This window comes from Capsicum annuum, chromosome 3 (genome assembly GCF_002878395.1).
Source record: "Capsicum annuum cultivar UCD-10X-F1 chromosome 3, UCD10Xv1.1, whole genome shotgun sequence".
NCBI classification, from domain to species: Eukaryota; Viridiplantae; Streptophyta; class Magnoliopsida; order Solanales; family Solanaceae; genus Capsicum; species Capsicum annuum.
In genome coordinates this window covers 232,161,968-232,187,553 of record NC_061113.1, presented here as the reverse complement: position 1 = coordinate 232,187,553, position 25,586 = coordinate 232,161,968, and the positions used below count along the sequence as shown (strand labels likewise).

At 30.7% G+C, this 25,586-nt stretch overlaps 2 protein-coding genes across 2 annotated transcripts; both read right to left on the bottom strand.

Moving 5' to 3' along the window:
• Positions 1-15,778: 15,778 nt before the first annotated feature.
• On the bottom strand, positions 15,779-16,183 carry LOC124896834 (auxin-responsive protein SAUR32-like). Its single transcript, XM_047408675.1, has one exon. It carries the CDS (start codon positions 16,181-16,183, stop codon positions 15,779-15,781), a length of 405 nt encoding a protein of 134 aa, XP_047264631.1.
• Positions 16,184-19,114: 2,931 nt separating this feature from the next.
• Positions 19,115-19,474, bottom strand: LOC124896833 (auxin-responsive protein SAUR32-like). Its single transcript, XM_047408674.1, has one exon. The coding sequence runs from the start codon at positions 19,472-19,474 to the stop codon at positions 19,115-19,117; it is 360 nt and encodes a 119-aa protein (XP_047264630.1).
• Positions 19,475-25,586: the final 6,112 nt, after the last annotated feature.

Here is a 25,586-nt window from a genome sequence, read left to right as displayed (position 1 = left end):
AATATGTGCTGAGTGGGAATTGAACTCAAGACCAAAAGAAATAAATAGCCTTAAGCACCCATAAACAACAACTAGGCTAACCAAACAACTCTTATTATGGGTGCTCATTGATTAGATTATATACATTTTTTTCTTTATTTCCACATACATATATAAAATTCTATACGAGTTCAGTCTGTGCTCGCACACTCGGGGGACTCCATGTGGGTCCGTCCCTTGTTTTTGATGTTGTTGGAACATATGATGTATGCTTCTTTGTAGTTGATGATGTTGTTGGAATAAATGTTGTTGTTTTCTTTGTTGTTGATGTTTTTTATTTGTTGTTTGAAGTTTATGTTGTTGTTGATGTTGCAACAGACGGAGCAACTGATGGAACAAATCAAACCACCAGCAAGGCTGCTATGTATTCCAACAGACTCCATATCAGTTGCATCAGACTCCATATCTGACGCAACAGACTCCACATCTGACGTAAACTATCCGGGATTTATGTGTTGTGTGTGTTACTTAAATAAAACTGGTGACTTTATTAATATGTAAATTAAAAGAAATGGATGTAAATACAATATTTTATCTTTTTGTTGTATTTTCGAAAGAAACAGATTGGTAATCTGTTGTAAAATATATTCCACCTGTCAGATAACTTACAACATATGGACAATCTGTTACAACATATGTATATATCAGTTTACTTTTTCATCAGCTGTGGTTTCTGTTGCAACTTGCTAATCATCTGTTTTTTCAATTTCATCGAGAGCAATAGATTTTTCTAAACACTTCTTGACCAAACTCAATTTTTGCTCTTGGACTGCTTTTTTTTTCTTTGCATCCTTCAAGCTGGCTTCCAAATTTAATTTTTGTCCTCAATCCAATAGCAAAAATTTAGTTTGGTTGAAGGATGCAAAGAAAAAAAAAGAAGCAATCCAAGAGCAAAAATTGAATTTGGCCAAGAAGTGTTTAGAAAAATTGATTGCTCTCAATGAAATTGAATAAACAGATGACTAGCAAGTTGCAACAGACGCCACACTAAAGGAAAAGCAAACTGATATATCCATCTGTTGTAACAGATTGTCCATATGTTATAAGTTATCTGACAGGTGGAATATATTTTGCAACAGATTACCAATCTTTATCTTTCAAAAATACAATAAAAAGATAAAATGTTGTATTTAGATCCATTTTTTTTCTAATTTGCTTATTAATAAAGTCACCAGTATTATTTAAGTAACACACACAACACATAAATCTCGGATAGTTTCAGCAATATTGCATTAAATCTCGGATAGTTTGCTAATAACATTTTATCCCGGAATTTCTAATTGTGATACACATGTTAAGCAGTGATACATATAGCATATGTATCACTTGTAAATATGAATCCGAAATTTTATGTAATTTTTTAAAACATTAAGGGATATTGTGTAATATGGTGTCTTAAATATGGGATTTGTGTAATTTTTCCTTTTAAGGGATATGAACAGTCGTGGCTTTTTGTTTGACTAAGTCCAGTTCCTTTCAACTCTCAATCATTTTATAAATAGGTCCCTCCGGCCTCCTCACTCACTCTCACTCACTCTCGTTCATTCTACTACACTTACAATACTAATATGTCAGATACAGATTCGTACAAGAAGATTCATATCGAGTCCTTGCAGGAATTTCAAAGGCAGTTTGATGAACTCCAGAGGGATTTGGCCGACTTCCGAGCAAGGTTGAGGAGGGCCCTGCTGCTGCTGGATGAAAATTGTCAGGTTGACAATAATAATAGTAATAATAATAATAATTAGGTTATGTTTTTTCTTTCTTTTAGCGTATGTATTTTTCTTTTTTATATCCGATTTACCTATAAGGGATTCAAAAAAATTCATGTATATGTTTGGGTTTGTTTGGTCGATTTTTGAATTTTTAATTCTTATTCAATATTTAATTATCATTCTATTTATTCCATATTCAAAACATGTCGGCGGTTGGAGTTAGGGATGCGGTCATGATGAGAAATTCTCCTAAAATTGATTCGTTAATAAATAATAAGGAACTAAATGATATTATAATCGTAAAAGAAAGATTATTTAATTTAAAAAAAGTCACAACATTGGATTAATTTAATTAAGATATATATATGATGATATGATTTTTAAGAAAAAAATAAATGAATAGTCGTGACTGTGACTTTTGTCTAAACACATTCAACAAATGGAGGTGAACAGTTGTGCCTTTAAATCTGCTTTATTAATTTATATAATTAAAAAGTCAGAAAATTTGAATGTCATGAAGATAATATATTTTTTTAAAAAAATATATATATATATATATATATATATATATTATATGTTGCAACAGATATATTATCTAATGCCACAGGTTATCTATTTATTGCAAATCATGATATATCTGTTGTAACAGATGATTTATCTGATGCAACAGATATATTATCTGTTTTCCAACTCAGTGTAAAAAAATGGTTCCTGAAAAGAACTAATTATTAATAATAATAAAGCTGAAAAGTCATGACCTATCATAATATTGATTAATTTAATTAAGTCATAACTTTTTACAGTAATCAAGAATGTCATTAATAAATGGAAGTGAATAGTTGCGATCTTTTGCCTAACTCATCCAAGTTCAATCCTCTATAAATAGGTCCCTCCTTACTCAATCGTTCGTTCTACTACACACTATTTATTCCTCGCTCTTGTTGCACTTTTAACTACTTTCTCTTCAAGGACTTGATAGCTTTTTCCCGTCTCTGATAAGTTTTTTTCTTGATTTTTGTGTAAATATATGTTGTATTACATTACATTACATTCAAATTCTTTCTTTTCTTTACTTTTGTGTTTACGTGTGTGTTTTGTCAACTTATGCATTTTTTAGATATGGCTGATCCAATGTGGGATGTCACTATTTTACGAGACGTCATAAGGGAACTGCAGAAGGAGGTTCATGACCTGCATTGGGAGTTGGCCGCCATCAGAGTAAGGATGCTGCAGGAGATTCGCAGGCTGCGGAGGGCGCTGCTGCTGCCCTTTGAAGATTGGTCGGCTAGCCATACAAATAATAATGATGTTAATAATGATAATAATAATAATAAAGCTTTTTTTTTTTCTGTTACCTATGTATTTTTTTTTGTTTTTTTTATAAAAAATTATGTTTGATGCACTTGACTTTTTATTTCTTATTTAATTTTCGTGCTGTCTATTTCTATTTATTAACGAATGACATGTCTACAATTAAGCAATAATTTGATTCCAGTATCAATAGCAAGAACATATGAGTTATCTGTTAGGTTTTGTGTGTGACAGAAGCTGTATTTTGTTGTTCGAAACATATTAGTAATCTGATGAAATAGATTATTTATCTGTTGAAACAGATTACTAATCTGGTGCAACAGAATACCCATCTATTCGATTCATAATCATATTACGGGCACCTAGAACCCTTAAACATGAATCCAACATGAGTCTACTGTTACAACAGAACATTTATCTGGTGCCGCACATAATGGATCTGTTTAAACAGATTGCTCTTGTATTGCATTCATGTTCGTGTGCAAACTATTGTTGAAAAAACAACACACTAGCAGTTACCCAGATTCAACTAAAAAGCGTAATCTAACTTACCAAGTATCATCTCAAGTAAATTCCAAAGTTGAAAGTGATTTACGAAATAAAATTTGACATAAGAATTTGGTCAAAGAGCAGCAGTTGGGGTAACAACAACAACAACAACAATAATAATATGAAGTTGATAATGAAGTTTAAAATGATGATAATGAATCAACAGATGATGAATAAAGCAGCAGCAACAATGAACAACAAATAGCGCAAAGAAAATAACAACGGATGAGGAGAGAGAAAAAAAGTCTTTTTTCCCTTCGTTCCCCGTTATATATTAACTAACATTTGAATCAAAGTGTAAATTTAAAAACTTGTGGGTTATTTTGAAAATTTTCAAACTTTCTTAAACCATAATTGTCACCTCTACTCAATTATTAAGACTTGTGTCACCTACACCTCATTTTAAAACTCTTTTGTCTCCTGTGACCCAAACTCCCAAGTTAGTTGAGTTGTTACAAAATTTGTAAAATAAATGAATAAAATTGATTGTTCTATAAGTTAGTTGAGTCGTTAATATAATCTGGAAAAAAAATAAATCAAGAAGCACGTGAGTCGAATTTGATCCTTGTAAAAGAAATAAGCCATTTTGGTGGTTTGGAGATACTCACTCAATCCCAAATTTTCTAATTTAATTTCTCATTTTACTTGTCTTTTTTTAGTAATCAAGAAGAAATAATTTTTTTTTTTCATGTTTTATCCTTTGCATTGATTACTTTTTCTTCAAATTAAAATGTAAACATCATTTAATAGGGGTACTATGGTAAACTAGCCATGTTATTAATTAGTTTTCTTAATCAATGTGTCATCTCAATTTAGGACGGGTATTTCTCTTTGAAATTTGCAGAAAGGGGTTACTAAGGGTAAGACTAGTAAAACGTTTGATTTAAGTTTTTAAAATTTTGAGGCTCTAAAAATTTAATATGAATTTTATAATTTTATTTCACTTAAAATAATATATAAATATTGTAAAATAAAAAAATAAAAAAAATTAACTTAACTTAAAAAGAAAGAAAAAGTATCTACATTTTCTTAAAAATATTTTAGAACTTTTTATCAAATCTTCATATTAATAAATAAAATTTATACAATAACATTCAAGATAAGACATTGCAAACAAATGACTAACATCTTATTAATTAAAATTAATTACTATTACTTTTATAAATAATAATATTACTATGTGAAGTTAAATACTGAATGTCTTTTAATAATACTACACGAAAAAAGTAATACGTAAGAATAAAAAAGTAACTTTAAATTATTGATAATAATTTTGTTATGCTATATATTTATGAGCTCATATTATAATTTAATTTTAAACTACTAATTTTATTGAGACAGCCTTATTCGAAAAACATGTTATCATTTTTTTAAACAGGAGATATGCTTTTTAATTCATGTTAGGATTATTTGAACTAGATAATTAATATCACAACACATAATATTTGAGTTAAGCTCATTGTTTTTCGAGTTTCAAATTTTAGGCTATTGAGCTCTAAAAATATTCAATTATAAAAATGAAATTTCAAGAAAATTCCATTATAAAAATGAATTCCCTTTTAATTTTAATACTCTGATTAAATGAACTTGTGAGTGCATTATGGTATACTTTTGCGTGCATTATAGTTTGGTCAAGATTTAGCAATTGAGTAATATTTATAAAAATACTCTGATTAAATGAACTTTTGAGTGCACTATGGTATACTTTTGCGTGTTTGGTCGAGATTTAGCAATTGAGTAATATTTATAAAGCCATAAACGGACAGAAGGCGATAACATATTATTTTTTGTGTTTGACTCTTAAAAATTGTGAGAAAAAACTTAATTAAATCCCTTTTCGACTTGAATGAATGCCAAACAACATATCTGTTTAGTATATCAATTTTGTATAGAAAAATTTCTAGTTAAGTCCCTCATCGAATTAATGTCTATTTGCAAAAGGAAACTGGAAATTCATGTTGTAGCCAAACATCCCTAATTAGTATATCGATTTGATGACAAGTGTTCTGATCTTTGCTAAATTATTCATTGGTAATAACAATAAATCAGTTGTGAACATACTTGGCTTGCATATTCAACTATTGAGAAACATTGTCTACACCTACCAAAACAGAATTATCAATAAACCTATACAAGTCTGTTGGTTTTTTTATTATGTAGTTGATCATAAGTCACAATTCTTTACTTTAATTAATTCAAATCACACATTGTAGCTTGTAGAATTTATTTTGGGGACAGCGCTTCCAATAAAATTTTTTCTTCATATCAAGGCTCGAATTTGAGACCTTTAATTAAATAAAGGAGTCCATCACTACACCACAACTTATAATATGTTAGTCCATATTTCACTTTTGCAAATAGTTGTTCATTTTAACACATAAATTCAAATAGAAATAAATAAATAAATGTTGTAGAAGTATGTTCCAACTTTAATTTAAATTTAAAATCACTTTGCTATATAAAAATAAATTGAATTGCCTATTTTTAAATAGCAGACTTATCAATTTGTTTTAAAATATTCTTTTTTATGTAAAAAGCATAGATTGTGAGATTAACCTTTTTAAGATGCGTAATTTTCATTTTACACATTTTAAATTATTCATATCAAGGACGGAAAGTACATCCGCAGCATATGCTTCTTTTAAAAAAGATAAAGTGGTGGCATAATTATTAGTAGTATTGATTATATTTTACATATTATCACTATTTAGGCTTTAATAAAAGCAAAGGGTCCAGTGGAATAATTTGAGAAAAAAGAAAAAAATTCGACCTGGTAATAGGAAGGCCTGTTTTTTGTTGTGGGGCCCAGTAAACGGCGATAAGTGGGGCCGCTTTGATAGTTTGTGAAGAATGAAGTGCCAGGTCATCAATATGGGGTACACGTAGGCATCATAATATCGACGGCTGACTCTTTATTTACTTTTTAATTTTTAAAATTTTATCAATGATTAGTGGAAATATAATTGTCTTAAATTACCGAAACTGCCCCTTCTAAAATTGATGACACAATTTGTTGTAATTGAAGGTGAAAATATTGGAGGGGAGTGCATGGCTGATAACCATGATTCTTATAATTATATTGGAGTTTAAGTTTTGTTCGCTAAGCATATAAAATGTTCTATATTATTAGATAAATTTAATTTGTTATTACAGGTTATTTAATTTTTTTATATAAAAATAAAAAATAAATTGAAAACCTGTAATAGTTTATCTGATGTTGTAGAATATTTTTTTCAAGAAAAAATTAGATAATTTGTAATAGCATATTAAATTTACCTGATAATATAAAATATTTTCTCAGTGTGCACAAAACTTAAAACTCAATGGAGGTAATAGTTATTGTTTCACGAGTGGAACAAGGCTATGTGCCTCCAAGAATAATGCACAAAGTGATCCCAACTAAAATCATCGAGAATCTTAAATTTAGTAATTTGATTAATATGATATTATTGTGTATTGGATGATGCTGAACAAAATTTTTTTGATTACACATATGTATTATTAAAAGTATAAATAACATAAATATCAACCTTTTGAAGTAATTACACTCTATCTCACTTTTTTAACTACTTTACTCTCTTTCCCTATTAATCTACATAAGATAACCGACATATACATAACATTCTGTATATATGTTGAGATTTTTGTAATATCTTTAGGGAGTTAAAATTTTTTATAATATTAAAAATATAAGTCATGTATTTGTGTGATTTTTAATTAAATAGGTGCTTTATACGTAACAATATATTAGTTTTACAATGTCTAGAATGACTAAATAGAAGTGTTTAAAGACAAATCAAATATGTACTTTAAGTGCTTCAGACCTTTTGAGTAGAATATCAACAATAATAAATAAGCAGAAGATAAGTTTTCCTTTTAAGAAATTAGTCTAGAATAAGGTTAAGAATTCCTATTAATTTAAGACAAAGAGAACAGTGTAGTCATTGAAATTTTGTGGAGTAAGAAGAATTTTGTTAGAGTTCACGGAGGCTATGATATTCTAAAACTGATTTGGTGGCTATTTTATTCTAAATCCTAAATATTACGCCTATGTAAAGGGGTAAATGAGTATCTCCAATATCCCACAAATTGATAGGTATTAATAAAGAGATCAAACATCTCAAATATCTTTCGATGATTTCATAAACTCATGAAGCATATCAAAATAATCTTTCTTGATAATCAAATACATTAAGTAGATCCTCCACAAAACCTTCTTTTATGGAGATCAAATTCAAATATTACTATGGCCAAGAAATGCGCTATTAACGGCAATCGAATTATGAAGAAAATTCATATCGAATTTAAATCTTCTTATATTCGAGAAATAGGCTACCAACGATCCTCAAATTAAGGAAAAAATCAAGAAAGAAGAATCAACAAAGAAATAGATTTGTACCCATGTATTTATCAATAAAAAATTGTTTCTTGTGATTGCAATTCGATTATGTCCCTGTAAAATTTATTTGCAAACAAGCATACAACTTTTCTTTCTTTACTACATGAGGACATTTGTTTTTTTTTTGATAAAGTAATTATTTTAATTTTTTTTTAGTATTGTTATTTATTTATTCTGCTCCAACATTAATACTTAATTCTTTTTAGGGTAAGTGATTTTCCCATAGTTATTACGGCATAAACGGGCCAGGGCCCAATCTGGTTGTGGACCATTTAATCTTGGGAGGGACGACCCACTTAGCTCATTCACGTGCCTTTTCTCTATCATGATTCATCATCGGTAACAAGAATTCTTAACTTTAAAGTTAACCACCTCAATTAATTCATTAATTATTAATTATTAATCCACAACATTATGACTTTATTTATTTTCCCGTCTCTTTACTTTCCTACTTTGATTTGTTAAAGAATGAATTTTCAGTTTTAGGCCTAACTCAATCTCAAAAGTTAGTTCATGAGGGGAGAATTGCCCAAGTCCATATAAGGAGACCAATTACTCATCCCTTTTCCGACGTGGGATACTTAACAGTTTTCTCGATAAATATTTCCATCAACGAATTCCAACACCTGCATTAGTGATGTCTTTCTGTTGAGGCATGTTAATAGTACACTATTGAAAGAAAAACGAAAAAATATCGTGGTTATTTTTTCAAAAAAATGACAAATGAAACCTTAAAAGTATGATAAAAATTAAAGGAGGTAAGAGTTATGCAAAAAAAAAAAAAAAAAAAAGAAAGAAGAGAATGTTCTTTAAATGTATAGACAATGTATATTCTAGCTATAACCTGAACAATCTTCATATTATCAATGTATATTAGTTAAAATATTGAGAAAAAACGGTGCATTCCCTTTGACATAACGAGATCGATCCATCTAGATAAGAAGCAAGAAGACTTTTTGTTTGGTTGCTTAAATGAAACAAGATAAAAAGTACAGAAATCAATCTATTGAGATTTTGCCCTAATTTTAGGGTAAAATCTTTAATTATGGAGCAAGACAGGAATAACTCCCCCCACACCTCAACTATTCGTAAAGATAAAGAAATTCATTCATTCTGTTGGAAAAAAATTAATCCCTTTTAGTCCCTAAAGATAAAATTTTGACTCAATGCACACCTGTTATTATTAAGGAAAAGAAATTGGGACATAAATTGTACTTTAATTTTTGTTTTTATCCTTTTAGATATTATCAAATTATTTTTGAAATTTTAATCATATTAAAATAAAATCACTTAATAAGTCTCTTGGAACTCATAATCTAAAGAGCGTAAATAAAAGATAAAATTGAAAAAAAATTCAAACACGTCTCTTGACGTCATGAACAATTCACTTATGTTGGATTAGAGAGAGTAATCCATTACAAATCAAGGATAATTAGGGGAAGGATCAAAATTAAAAGCATCAACCTACCCTTACTTTGCCAGATTTTGTAGTTTAACTATTTGGTATCTGAAATTCTTGATTGAACATATTAATCCACATTCACGACTATATGTTCATTTTAGTATTAGAATTAAAATATTAAAGTGTATGATATTTTATTTTTGTAATCACATTTAGAGTACGTCTACTAAAAGAGAAGCGCTTCCAAGTAGGATTTTTCATCATTAGAGAAGGAGGCAGAATTCTACAGTACAGTATATAGTGGCAATTAGCGTCATAAAATGCAAGCAATCGTGGAATTATGCAAGTTTACGTGCACCCAACTTGATGTGCATGCACTCCTGAATTTATTTGAATTAAGATGTTAATTTGATGATATAAAAATTGACCTTGAACTAGCTAGTTTATTATTTTGCTGTCAGAACAACGTATGTTATGACAGAGAAATAAGTAAAGGAGGATCATGCTATTTAATTTCTTGATCATTTTCCCAATAGACTTTAAGTTATTAGCGCACAATTAAAAAATAATGAGAGTAAGCAACCAAAATTGAGAGAAAATACATGTCTAGATTATTGATCACTAACTAAAACTAGACATTCGATGTGAGTGGGTACAACATCATGAGTTATAAGTTCTATACATTATCAGTAACTTTTTATACTATCAAGTCATTCAAAGGATGTTTACACGTAATTAAGCCTCTTTAAAATACATTAAGGATGAAATTAACAAACTAATAATAAGAATAAAAATTATTTAAACTGACCGTGACATTAGCTATATATAGTACTCAGATATTATATGTATTTAGATGTGACTGCATATTTAAACTTCAAAGAGCATCCTTAGATCTTGAACTTGATGGGTCGCTTACAAGTTACATCCATGAGCCCATGATTAAGAGACGTTGATAAGAGGGAGGACAACGTGGTACGATATGATATTAGCAATTCGTAAAAATATTAAAAATCAAGAGGTATAAGTTGTTAACAGACCCCCTTCTCCCCAAGACCACAATATATATAAGCATGTCCACATTATTCTTTTAAATTAAAAATAATGGTCACTTTCTATCAATATGCATGTATGCTTCTCGTTTTTATATTTCTACACAAACTACAAATTGGATTCTTTATTTCATTTGGAAGTTGCAACAAGAGATTTTAATTCCCTTTCAAGCCAAAGAAAAAAAGGAAATAGTAATAGTTGGTAATAAAATGCTTGGGGATAGAGGGTTGCGCGGGGGGTTATAATAATTTAGTTAGTTGAATATCTAAACTTTCACTTTATTTATGTGAATGCGATCCCATCTTACAATACATCATGTCCCCTATTAATTTTTATTTTTTTAAAGTGCTTATTATTAGGGCAAGAACCACAGACTTAATTCCATGCCTGTTCTACAAGCTGGATCATAGCTAAATTAAATTTCAGCAAAAAGTTCTTTAACTCCTTGAGTACTGCTCATGAATTTGCATTAGGCAGAATAATCTTAATATCGATATATTGTACATAAAGTGAACAGTCCGGTGCACTAAAGCTCTCACTATTCGCAGGGTTCGAGGAAGGGACACGCCACGTGGGTGTATTGTACACAGTCTTACCTTGCATTTCTGTCAGAGGCTGTTTCCAAGGCTTGTGACCCCACGACCTCCTAGTCACATGGCAACAACTTTACCAATTATGTAAGAGCCCCTTAATTAATTAACCAGTCTTGGATCATATTCATCTTTTAATTTGACGTTGCCATGAGCCCATGGCAGAGGCGGAGCCAACCCTCTTTAGGGGCTCGTCCGAACCCCATTCGATGCAAAAATATACTATTTATACATGATTAAAATTATTTTTTATGTGGTTATAGTAGGTGTTGAACCCCCTTCCACTTAGTTTTCTTTGAATATTGAACCCCTTACTTGAAATCCTGGCTTCGCCTCTGACCCATGAGACTAAGATATGAGCTAGGAGGGAGGACAACATGAACGTACGTGGTACTATATGATATAAGCAATTCGTGAAAATATTCAAATCAAGAAGCTACAAGTTGTTGGCTAACAGGACCCCTAAAACACATAACTTTCAAAAATAGTCACTTTCCATCACTATTTGGGTATGATTGATCCTTGTTCTAAAATTTCCTTAAACCACAAGTTGAATTGTTTACTTCCTTCAAAGCAAAAGATTTTTATGGGAACAGCAAATTCAAGACATTATACCAGATACATAAATATGGGACCTACAAATTCGGGTATTTTTAAAATACTGTACTTAATTAAGGTTGACAATACAAAATGCAAGCAGGTAAGGTGTCATTGATAAATTACTATATGGACTCCAAAACAGAAGACAAAAGTGTTGGGATTCTCTGAATCCTTTGCCTTTAGGTTTAGGACAAAGCAATAACTATATATGTGAAAGGCCTTGGTTGATGAATATGGCTTTTTCTTTTGTATTTATGTCCTTTCAAAAAGAGCCCATTTGGAGCTTTACTAGGGGGTAAATCTTCTTTTTTTGTTATGGTAATCGATGCAAGAGGTCGGAAATCAAGTTATCTTTTGCGATATATGAAATGAGCTTTTATCTTATGTGAAATTTATGAAAACTCAAAAGCAAAGTGATCTCAAGTCTGGTGGCGAAGTCGAAAATTTCATTAATGTTCAAAATTTTAATAGGAACGTATGAAAATAATCTTTAAATATATATACTTCACCTAGTTTTCTATATACTTAATATATTTTTTCAACGAAGGAATTTCAATTGACCAATACCCTCCTTCATTACAAGCGGCTAGACGGACCATTTGATCCCAACCAAAAGCAGTTATCTATCTAGCTAGCCTTTGGTTAGATAAACTTTTACCTACTAATTCAGCATCTGATTAGCGTTTGTTAACCATCTTTACTCATGGTGATTATGGCAAGGTTATCTAGAAGATGTTTGCAGGACCTCTAATCATAGGTTACGTTACACAAACATCAATTTGAAAATGCTTCTACTTAACTGGTGTAATTACAAGTCCAAGAACTCCATCACCAACTATACATCACTAATAATTTACCTCCTCATATGTTTGGAGCTATGAAAAATAAGATTAAACCCTCTGTCAACGAAACCAACATTAATAATACTCTTAATTTTATTTTGATGATAATCAGGAAGCAGTTTTGCAGTGCAATACTAGGAAACAACTGGTAAAGCATATTCCAGCTGGCTTGTGAAGCCACAATTCAACACACAACTAGCATTTCAGCTACATATAGACATAACATAAAGTTGGAATTTCCCCTCTTACATGTCTAAACTAGCTAATAAACCTCACAACATTACATATATATGATCCTCCCTAAACTTTCTTAGACAGTGTTGTCCCTCCTTATCTTTTTTTGGTTAGGTTTAGGTTAGGACTATTTTAGGAATCTCATCTTTTTTTTGTTAGGTTTAGGTTAGGACTACTTTAGGAATCTCAACTCAATGATCATGTATAAAATTTGATATGTCAAATTTATATTGACACTTTTGTACATGAATGATCAAAATCAAAAGAGAAGGTTTATTTTTTATTTTCAAAAAAATATAAACTTGATGTGACCGAAAAAAGGAAGTGTGTTGTAATTAGGTCTCATTTGTTTGCACTTAATGGAGGTCTGAATCTGAATGGTTCAGACTTCAGACCATTAAGATTTTAACTCTTAATAGGTTTGAATAGGTATTAATCATTCAGATCTAGAACCAAGCCTTAATAGGACTGAAGGGACATTCTGGTGTTGGATAATATTCACCACTCTATTCATAATCAGCAGTTACCACCATTAACCACCTCTGCCACCGTCACCATTGTCAACCAACATCCACTACCACCAACCACCTCCACCATCACAATCACCATTGACAAAAAATATCACTACCAACCACAATTGTCAACTGCTACCACACCTACTATCTCTTTTATTCTAATTATATTCACCACCACCACTGCCGTCAACACCACCACAATCAGCAACCACTAGCGGTCAATCCCTACTACCAACCAACTCATATATCACAACTAACACCACCACTAACTACCACTAATACATCAGAACCTCTACACATTCTTTGGCAGCCACCACCATTGTCACTAGTAATGCCACCTCTACCACTACTTCAATCAGTACCATCGCTATAATTTATCTCTACTAACAACCATCTCTACCATCACAACAAATAACATCTCCAACTAGCACCAAAACATTGTCAATCATCATGCATTCATGTTTCAGCCAACACAATCAACACCTTAAACTACTAACATCAAGTAACGTTACATCACAACAACCACCAACACCATCAATCGCCACCATCATAACAGTCACTATAGTACCAACCATCACAATTATCACCACCAACAATATTAATCACTAACATCAATCATTGTCACCTCAACCACCATTATAAGTTATCTCCACTATCAATAACAAACATAAATATTTTTTCTCAATCAAATACTAATAATTTTATTGTATTAAATTACATATTTTTTAATATATAATTAATTTTTTATTTGAATTTTATTTTTTATTTTATTAGGTATACAAATAATTTTTTTTTTTGCCATTCAAATGTTGAAAAACAAACAGTTTTAATCATTCAGTTTTCAGATCTAGAGACAACATTTTAATCATTCAGATGTGCATTTAGATTCAGGCGTCTGAATCTTAAAAAAAAAACAAATGGCTACATGAATGACCAAAGTTTCCATCATCTTCCTTCGGCTTATTATTCACAACTCTGAGACATAATCTTCTTAGTTTTACACTGTGGGAGACGTACGTCGTCCTTTATTTTGAGTCAATTCTTGGGATAAAATCGAATAGATTTTGGGCCATCTGTTGTTTTTGGTGACCCAAAATACAAAAATTGATAGATGATAATCTTCTATGTCAATTGAAGGAGGATATAATTAGACAGAGGACATGAAATTAATGAGTTGTCTCTACGGAATTGCCGACAGTTGAGGATATTATAGTCACCGCCCAAAGTCATCAAAATATGAACTGTGTGGTACTCATGTCATGGGAGATACGGATAATAATAGCAAGAAAAATTTGAAATTAATTTTATATTCATATTTGGTTTAGGATAGGGGTGGAGGATTGAGAGGTTCATTCAATATCTCTCAGGCTCTTTTTTCTTCTAAAAAAGAAATCATATACTATTTATACACAATTTAAGTTACTACTTTTTATAGTAAATGTTGTACCCATTGGACTTCTTTCTAAATTTTTTTCTTCAAATTCCGAACTCCTAGTAAAAATTTAGTTCGTCATTAATTTTGAACAATAACTAATTTCGTACTAATATATATAAATAAAAGATGGAATAACTAATCTTATAATAACTAATTTCGTACTAATATATATAAATAAAAGATGGAATAACTAATCTTATAAGATATTCCACCATTGTAGAATAGCCAAGATTTTTCATATTTCACAGATTTTTCAATATAAATGAAAGCTGATTTTTGAGCCAAGTGGCAACTAATCTCCAAAGGATTTAAATAATATATGTACTAGTATAGTAAAAGTTTCACCGATTAAAATATGCTTAGTATTTGTATCAGATCACCAATTATTGTTCATTATAATAAAGTTTACAATGCACTTCTTGTGTGGTTCTTCCCCACAATCTAACTGATGGAGCTGCACCTTTTTATTTTAACGTTTACATGCAACTACTTCAAAAGCAACTTGACCGAATAATATCTCCTTCGAGTGCATATAGAAACTAGAGTACTTTTCCATTATACAAACGCCAAGTTTTCCGCCCTCAATTTGATCGTGTAGTTAGCGCAAACAAATCTAGAAAGGTACAACGACTGTGTGAATAGTTTTAAATATTAGAAGATTTTTATAGTCATCATTTCATTATAGGGGTTGAATGACCATCTTCGTTGTCCCTTTAATTCAAAGCTCCTTCCTTTGTATGTACACATAGAGGAGGATTTAGTGCCTTCATCCCACTTTTCGGATTTATGCCATTTTATGTTTTGCAATGTTTGTGCTTGTAATAATCCCCCGGACACCTCCTTGTAGTAATATATCATGTGTATAAAAAAACAATAATGGAGTAACCATCTGAAAATTAAAGATCAGACATACAAGTACCAAGTGACAGCTATATTATATTATAATTGCATATACATCAATTTTTATAATCATTCCCGTTTACACTGAACATCGTTATAATTTTCGTCATCATCATTCATAATATTATACTATCTTACATATACAACTAAGTACAAAAAAGTCAAATGGAAACACAACTGCTCATGGCAATAGAAAATCAGGCTTTGAAGCACCACAAATGGTGGTGGTGTTGATGATGGGAGGCGTTATCCTTGTCAATCATACCTTCAACGTAACGAAACTCCTCGACATGACAAGGTATATTAATAGGACCACTGTGATGAAATCCATACACTTCTTCTGCTTCTTTCAACAATTGTGTGAACAATGGATGATTAATGTGCATCACAGGTATCACAAATTTCTGTTGCTCCTCCTCTTCTTGACCTACCAACACCGTAACGCACCCTCTAGGAATATCCCTCGATTCCTTCGAATTCTCAACGTTCCCATGACCATGATGAAGGTGAAATGGAAAATTCAATTGAGGAGCATGGAAATTAAGATTATGGTGATGGTGATGGTGATGGTGATGGTGATGACGTTTATTTCGGCTCCCCATCGACCATATAGGTCAGGGTTGTGGAAACTGAGGCAGAAAAAATTGATTAGAGAGAGAAAGGCCAAGGATCAGAAGAAGAGATAGCTAGATTGAAGAGGGTGAGGGAAGAATCAGTTAGAGATTTTGGTATGTTGCTCATACTAACACATATATTTATGTATCTTATTATATTTGAGAGAAAGTTATAGATTGATTGAATCTGACATATGAGAGAGTAATGTAAATGGGGGGTATTTATATTAATGTAAGCATAAGGAAGAGGAATGTGTCAAACGTGGATCGACGCTTTAATTAATTAATTAGAGAAGGTGTGTTCCAGACGCGGAACAACTGAGGTAAATTCCCACTAATTGCCGCCTCTAAGTAAAGAGGTTACAACTCCAAAACGACATTAAAAAATTATTAGCCACAAATATATGTCATGTATATCTCCGAAATAGAGAGCGTTTATAATATACTATATAATATTTTGTTCATTTAAAATTATTTATTACTTATTTTTTATTAATAAAAACAATATAATAAAATATTTATATTAATAATTATTTTGTTAATGAGGGTGTCAAATCTAAATGTGACAAATAAAAATAAACGAAGAAAGTACATAATAGGAGTTTGGATTTTATATGTTCGGCTGAAGTTATATCGATTAGTTCGTTTTTTATTAATGGATAAACTGCAACAAAACAAATTAAGAAAGTGTTTGAATTGACTTATTTTTAAAATATTTTAAATTTTTAAAGATATTTAATAAAGATTAAAAAAAAACTCTTAAGGAGTTTACTATAGACTTAAAAAATACTCAAAAAAAAGTCAAAAATCAAAAGTAAAATTAGATTGTTACCTACTTTTAACTTTTAGCTTTTAAATCGTTTAAAAGAATTTCATCAAAACACCCCTAATATAGTTTCAAGTGAACAATTACAAAACAAATTAATACATGAATACATAAAAAATTGATATTGAATTATTGCTACATTTGACAACTAACCGAATTATTACTAAATTAATGATCAGATTTAAAGTATCATTATTTCTGAAATTTCTTCAATTTTTTTTTTAACGGCACACGCCAGCAGATAAGGATGAGGACTCGTTTTGCAATTTGACATGGCAATTGGGGTCAAACTATATTATTCAGCAAAAGCATGGGTCAAAAATGGCATATTCAGCTCATATCACGGTAACGGCTGGCCTTTGAACGGGCTTAAGTGTTTATTTATGAAAAAGGTTGGGTTTGAATTGAATATCTAAGCTTCTATATCCGTATTATTTTGCATGTGTATATTTGACCTTCGGTGAAATTATCGCTTGTAACTTCTTTGTCGTAAAAGTATCAATTAGGAATTAAAATAAATATGATGTTAAGTCACACGTAAAAAATACGAAAAAAATATCATTAAGATTGGAAAGAAATGGATGTGGGAACCTTTGGAAGACCAATTTTTTAAAATATATGATTTGTCTTCATTTGGCTATAATTTTACATATACTGGTGTGATTCTTTCAAACTAAAAACCAATAACTTTAGAAATTGTTAAATGCCCATAAGTTTATTATTATTTTGATTTTTTCGGCATAGTGGTTGTTCCGACCTTTAGGTCAATCTACTACTTATTAAGTACGTTTTTTCTTTCTTGTTCCTATTATCCAAGCTTAATAGATCAGGAATTGAATTATTTCCGAATGTAATGCTATTCAAGTAACATAAAAATATTTGTAATTTTTTTTTAATGAAATTTAAATTTTATGCACTGTTATTTTATAAAATATTTGATACTATCAGTAAAATTGATCTACTATTATAAGTTACACAAAAAAAAATTTATGTAAAAAATTAATTAACTTGCAATAGCTAATTAAATTTACATAACATATTAGAATAATTTATACATGCACAAAACTTAAAACTCTTTCTACATAGAAGGTCTACCTTACTTTTCGGATTAGTAATATTTTCTTGACAAAAATCTAGACGATTTTCAACTCTCATTTCTTTCACGGAAACCAAAAAGACACAAGCGATATATAAGATGGAAAGCTCGTCATTCATGTAAATTGTAGTTGGTTTATAAAGTAGAGTTTCATATCACATGATTTAGTTTTTTTAATTCAAAGAAGTTAAAAGAAGGTATAGATACATGTAATTTTGATAAACGTCAACGATAAATTATGTAGTTCATCTAACTTATAATTCAAAGATTAATTAAGGAGGACTTTAATTTCCCAAAAAGAATATGAATTTAATTGAGCTGAAATTATGTTACTTGAGACGTCCATTTACTGAGCCTAATATTGATCTATATAGTCAAGAATGGAACTTTACCGACGGTACAGACGATACAAAAAAACATTCGGCCATTACTTTAAACTTCAAAAATGTTCTCCCTTGTTACAATTTCTTTAATTAGCTGCCTCTGGAACAACCTCTTGTGAGCAATAACTTCGTCCTCATGAATAATAATATCAGAACCATAATTTTCATTAATAAGATTCAATATATAAAAAAGTAAAGTTAATAAAATCATTGTGATTAACAAGTTAAGATTGCATCGAATATATGAAGAAGTAAAGTAAATAAATGAAAAAAATCATTGTGATTCAACATTTATTGTATAAACATAAAAAATAATTGTATAATTTTTGAGAGACTCTGCCCCTAGCTTTATCCTAAAAGTATGAGTCTGTACAGTTTAATCTTCATTCAATTTTCATCATCATCAGGGGTACATATAATCAACAAAGTGAAAGAGAAAAAAGGGCTAGCTAAAGACGGAAATTTAGATAACCTTTTAATACACGAGAAATAGCCCAAGCAACTATATAATTGCGTAATTACCAAGTATGCAAATTTCTGGTATATACTAAAAGGAAAACCGGTCCCTTTTTTTTAAAAAAAAATTCCACCGTCTTGTATCAGCCTGAAGTCAGTTAGGCCTTGAAGCACCACAAGTGGTGATTATTATCATGTTGTATGATACCCTCGACATGGCGAAACTCCTCGACATGACAAGGAACATTGATAGGACCATCGTGATGGAATTCGACTTCATCCTCCGCACCTTTGAGCAACTGTACGAATAGGGGATGGTTGATATGCATAACTGGTATCACAAACCTCTGTTGCTCCTCTCCTTGACCAACCATCACCGCCACGCACCCTTTTGGTATGTCCCTCAATTCCTCAATACTATTCTCATGCCCATGATGATGATGAAAACTTGGAAGATGCAATTGAACATGAAATTTCAAGTGATGATGATGGTGGTGGTGTTTGTCTCCACTCCCCATTTTATTCGAAAATTAAAAATAGGATTCGCTCCAAGTATATGAGTTTGTTGGTTGTTTTTCTTTGTGTTGACGAAGTTACATTTGAGATGAGAGAGGTGTTTAATGGGGGAGATTGGGTATTTATGCAAGCAAAGGTGGGAGGCTGGGAGGAATATGTCAACTGCATGTGTACAAACAGAATGCTTAATAGAGAAGAATAAAGGCGTGTGGAAAAACTCAAGTGGGGAATGAATAGCTTGGGTGGGTAAATTACGCCGATGATTACCTCCTCATATACAGATAACGACTAGTTTTACGTCATGCCACCCCAAATAGGGAGGTGCGCTGTGAGTTTAGGTTATCGTAAAAACTAAAAAAAAAAAAAAAAAAAAAAATTGATCGGGTGTATGATATACATATTGCAATCCGATTAATTTGAATATATTTCAAGTAGAGTAAATTCGAGGTAGCATTTCCTGTCAAAGATTTTTTCATATTCAAGACTCAAATTCAATACCTCTAATTAAAGGAGAAACAACCTCATATATCGCACCACATGCTTTGATACTTCATCTTCTTAATCACATTCAATTTGAAGAGTTATTTATCGAATGGGGATAGTTAAATAATGTTAAAATAACACGTATTTTGAAATGTAAAAGAATATTAAATTTATTATTTATCTTTTTTTTATAGTTAATATATATTAATTATACACGATTATACATCAATCAGGCAATCAAGAGACTAAGTTTTACCAAGTAAGTGTATGTAATTTAAATTTGATACGGTATTGGTATTGTATATTCAAAGTCAATTGACAAATTCAATTCATCTTATCTCATGTTAGGGAATGACTTCAACGGGGGGTTAAGTGTAGAATAAATGTAAAGTTGTCAGTTTCAATGGATTATCGTAATGTTTTATCTCCCGTGTTAAATTGTAGTCCTGCTAGGTTTTGGGAAATTGCCAATTGTAGTACTGCTAGATTTTAAGAAAATGTGGATATTGTTTTTGGAAGGGGCAGAGATGGACTAAGAAAATTTTTTGAAATACTTTTTAAAACAATTGAACTTTGGGGGTGGGGTGGGGGATAGGGGTAGACATGGTGTCGGGGTGATCATAAGGTATTTTGGGGGCGAGGTAGATGATTTAGAGAATTGTATAAACATTTCAACTTTAAAGTGAGATTGAAAGAGAGTTTTGAAAAATGTTTTCCTTACTTTTTAAAGGGAAGTCATTTTCCTTAGATCTAAGAAAAATAAGTTGGTTTGAAAAATATTTTTCAAAACATATAAGTCAACCAAACATAAGAAAATTGGAAAATATTTTCGTTCGTACCAAACACATCCGTAGTCCAGCTAGATTTTGGGAAATTGCCAATTTATGAGTTTCATTACATGCGTGTTACACCTACTTTGTAACTTGGAAGGATAACCGTCCAATAGAAACTAAGAGTTGCATTATCGAATTTTATTTGTGGAAAATGATAATTTGTTCTCTCCGGATGTGTTTGGTGGAAAGAACAGTATTCTTTTATGAACAATGTTGTCCTTTTTTTTTTAAAAAAAAAAAGTAAAAGAAAGAATTTGTAGTACACTAAAGCTATCCTTATGCATGAGGTTATTGAAAGAGCCAGAACATAAGGGTTTATTACAGTCTTATCATTTCTTTTTGCAAGAGATTGTTTTTATGACTAAACTCATGACCTCCTAATTAAATGACAGTATCTTTATAATTTACATCAACGCTCTCTTTCTTTTTAACAAAGTGAGATATTTTTTTTTTCTAATATTTGAAAAGTAAGAATATAATATTAGTATTCACATTTATATAATTTAGTAAAATACTATAGAAGTGGGATAGTTTGGAAAGCGGAGCCAAGGGGTTGCACACAAGGGTAAAATAGTCAAGGAGTGGACGTAGGCGAAGAAGAAGCAATGAACTTAAAATGTCATTTAATTAAGGAAGTCATGCTTCTCACTTCTTAAGGTACTTGTTTTCTATAAAAAATGTGTTTCAAAAAATTTTTGACCAACAAAACATGAAAATATCAAAAACATTTTCCTAGAAATGATTTCTTCCACACCAAACACTTCCTTAATTTTGACTTCACCTAATAGTCATGTTTGGAATCGAACGATCTAGGAAATTCATGGGCCAACAACATTTTGCAGCTATCAATTAGGTCAAAATTTTGAAATCTACACTGATTGTATAGAGTTAAATTAGTGGCGGACCCAAACTTTTGGTTAAGGATGTTTATATTTTTCCTTGGGCAAAGAACTGTTTAAAAAATAAAGAAAAGAAAGCACTGCTGCACCTGCCAAGGTCAAACCCGGGTTGTTGATGCGGAAATGCACACTCTTGATCACTGAAATATGATTCTCTAACTTGTTAAGGGTGTGCAACATGTATATAACCATAAATATCTATATTTAACCTATATACTCGAAAAAATTTTCTGACAAAGGGCATTTATCTGACCACCCTTTGTTGGCCGTGGCTCCGCCACCGAGTTAAATACGTGACAATGAACCCCTACCTTACAGATTAGTATTTTGGTAGCTCTTTTCGTATTTGCCAATAATATAGTATGAACATACATTTTAAGAATTACTTTTGAAAGAGAAATATCAGATTTTAATAATATTTTGGTAGCAATTTTTTATTCGACTAGCTCACAGCGTCAACGCTTCAACAATTATGTAATTTTTTGCTTATATATGTATAACACTGTCCAGTTAACAAAAAAAAAAGGAGGTGGTAAATTGACAAAATACTTGGCTTATTTGTAGTGTAAAACCAACACCTTTGGGAGTTGATTTCTTTACTTCTACGACTAAATAAGCATATTGTGATGCTGTTTTTTTTTTGTCATAAATTTGTCATATAATAGTTTGAAATATATAAAAGAATAATACATAAATTGTGGCTTTGACGCGTAAAAGATCATTATTTATAACAATTATTTTTATATATTCATAAATTGCATGAAGATACAAAAAAGCATAAGACATAACCTACTTCTTAGATGTCTTCGTAGTTATAGATCATGAAAAATAAGTCTAATCCTAGAAGGTTGCCCTTGTATGAACAGTGATAACTGTTTTGTTCAATTCAAATATTAAATTCAAATTTTAAAGAAATTGAAATTGTTCAAAATAAAATACAAAAAATTGTAGATTCTATAAAAATCTCGTGGGTTTAGCCATATAAGGCCGCAAAGGTGTCATTAAGCCTCCGATGAACTCCCACAAATTATAACTATTCCAACAAGAGTGCCTATAATTTTAAGTTCCTATGTTAATTGGAGAAAATTAATTGAAATTTTTAACTCATCAATTTTGGAAATGATAAACAGCAAAGTCCAAACAAAACCTTTTTTTTCTTTATACATAGATTTCAAAATTATGATCCGAAAGTCAGACTAGCAATGTTAACAAAACTAACCCAAAACCAAATCCATGCACCTACTATTATTCATCGATCATAAATTCCAACCTATTGAAAATTTCATCAAATGGAAGCTTGAACAAGTAATTTGTTTACTAGGACAAAGACAGCTTGGTGCTTGGCCCTTAAGCTATGTTGTTATCAATTAACTACCTTTAATTTAACCAGTTCAATTAGCAAACACGACCTAATTATGGGTCCCCTTTAGTTTTTTGTTTGACATTTGGTATATTGATTTAAGAGCCTCACAATAAGAATTGAGTTGACTAACTAGACCACTCGTTCAAGAATATATACCTTCCCTAAGCCTTTGAGCACCACGAAATTTTAAGGCCCAATATACTGATTCTAAAATCCGTGCGATGTGTAGCTGGCTAGCTGTATAATATTCGCCAATTTTATTTGTAGGCTCTAATCTTAATACATTTCTTCCAGAAAAAAGCAATCTAGCTTGTGCAAGCAGTCAGCTCATCATTATTGCACAAACCAAAGAAAGTCGTGCAGTGAGCGAATGGGGCTACTCTTTCTCAATTAAGTGCCTCAGTTTTAAACTTTGAGTATCAAGAAGTTCTTAATAGGAAACGCTTCTTTCGAATGGGTCCTAAAGCAGCGCGAATCTAAATTAATCGGACATGAGTGGATGTGTATAGGATGATGGTATGGATGTAAATCCTTTCAAAATATCTTTATGAATTTGTGTAGGATGATGGCAGGTCTCTGAATCAACCTCTTTTTGAGGGACCTTTTTAACACATTTGGTCCATCAATCAAGAACGTATTACAACCGCTAATATATATATAAAAAATATAAACATCATTTATATGTATATTATTATATATTATCTTTAATATATGGAAATATATATTAATGACCCGCTAGATTAGTGAGCGGCTATGCAATGCAAAAATCTCTTCCTTCTTTTTTTGTTCCGCCTTTGAAGAGGCTACGTGCACTTGGGCCTACATAAGATCCATAACTTGATGGTGCAAAATAAATACAAATAATATAAGGCCCACTATAGAGAATAATATGCTCTCACTTTAATGAAGGGAAACTATCTGGCAAAAGAAACATTGCCTTGTGCTTACTAAAAATGGTGAGAGTTTAAAGGCTTATAATACATAACGAGAGTCTGGATTTGATCTGTAGTATAAATAATATAAATATCAAACTTTTAGAAGTAATTATACTCTCTCCCACCTTATTAATTAGTTTAGTCTATACAAAGCAAGGTATGTATATTCAAATCTGTTAATGACCTAAACAAAAAGAAGTAACGGATATCCAGCAATTATAGACGTAAATAATGCAACTAATTAAATTAATGGAGTATTGCATCCCTTAAATCATGTAAGATCAATTGAATTTCAAAATTTGAAAACCACAAATACATAAAGACTCAATTTTGACGCAAAAACATAAATTAAATATAATTTGAGTTCTGTTTTTTATTGTTTTCGGAAAAGAAAAAATTATTTCGAATTAAAGAAGATGAATATTGTTATTCTTTCGATGTACTCTGGTAAATAGAGATCCGAAACAGAATATGTGAATTATAAAAGTGAAGGGATTGTTGTCGCTGAATCAGTAAATTATTTGAGGTTGATTTCGTCAATTGCCACCGAATTAAACATTGACGAAACTCTAAAAAATATTTATGTACGTTATGTTGTCGACGATAATGATTCACCTTTTCATATCCGTAACAATAATAACGTTCGGTTGTATGTCGAGTTGAAGAAATCTCAACCAGCGTTCGTGATGTATCCGTTGTGCATTTTAACTATCGATAAATGTGAAGAAGATAAAGAGTTTGATAGAGAAACATGAACTATTGTTTGCCTGGAGGGTGTTGAATCTGATGATATGGCTCTCGCTGTTGCTGAGACACAAAATTAATATGCTTTGTATGTCCCAGATGTTGAAATAGATAACTTGATATGTAATAGTAAGAGTATTGATGTGAAGGTGAAACAGATGTATAAGAATAAAAAGACGCTCGTTTCAGTGAAGTCGAAATATGTGGTGACTAATGGATTCAATGTCAATGCAAAATGATCAGACCAAAAAAGGTAATATGTTATCTTGTTATGTTAGAAAATTTTCTTTTTCATATGATTAAATACTAATTTGAAACATCTTTTATATTTATAAATATGAATTTATAACTGAACAATACGTAATGTTAATTTTTGTATGTCATAAATTGAATTATTATTTTTTTATTATAATGTTAGATAGAGTTGCATGAAATATGTCGTTTTGTGAAATAAAATAGCAAAACACAGATTTTGTATGGTCATTAAAAGAACTGATTGTCAGAATATAAAAATTATGTATATGTATGCCTGGTAATCTATGTGAATTACCAGAATGTATATAGCTGTCTATCTGAAAAGTTAGTGCATGCCTATAGTTTACAGTTATTTACAAATTCTTATTTATTTAGTCCATATACATAACTAACTAATGTATGTTGTTAAACTTCTAGTGAGATGTCTAGTTCATATATATCATATTTTCTTTGTATATATTTTCAATTTTGATATGGGCAATTTAGGCAATGGACACCATCTATGTATTTGGTAACATATACATCAGTTGTGATACGTTGTTAGATTTGTTATTGAATCCATAGTTCACACACTTCATTCTTAGTGTAAAGTATGCGAATTA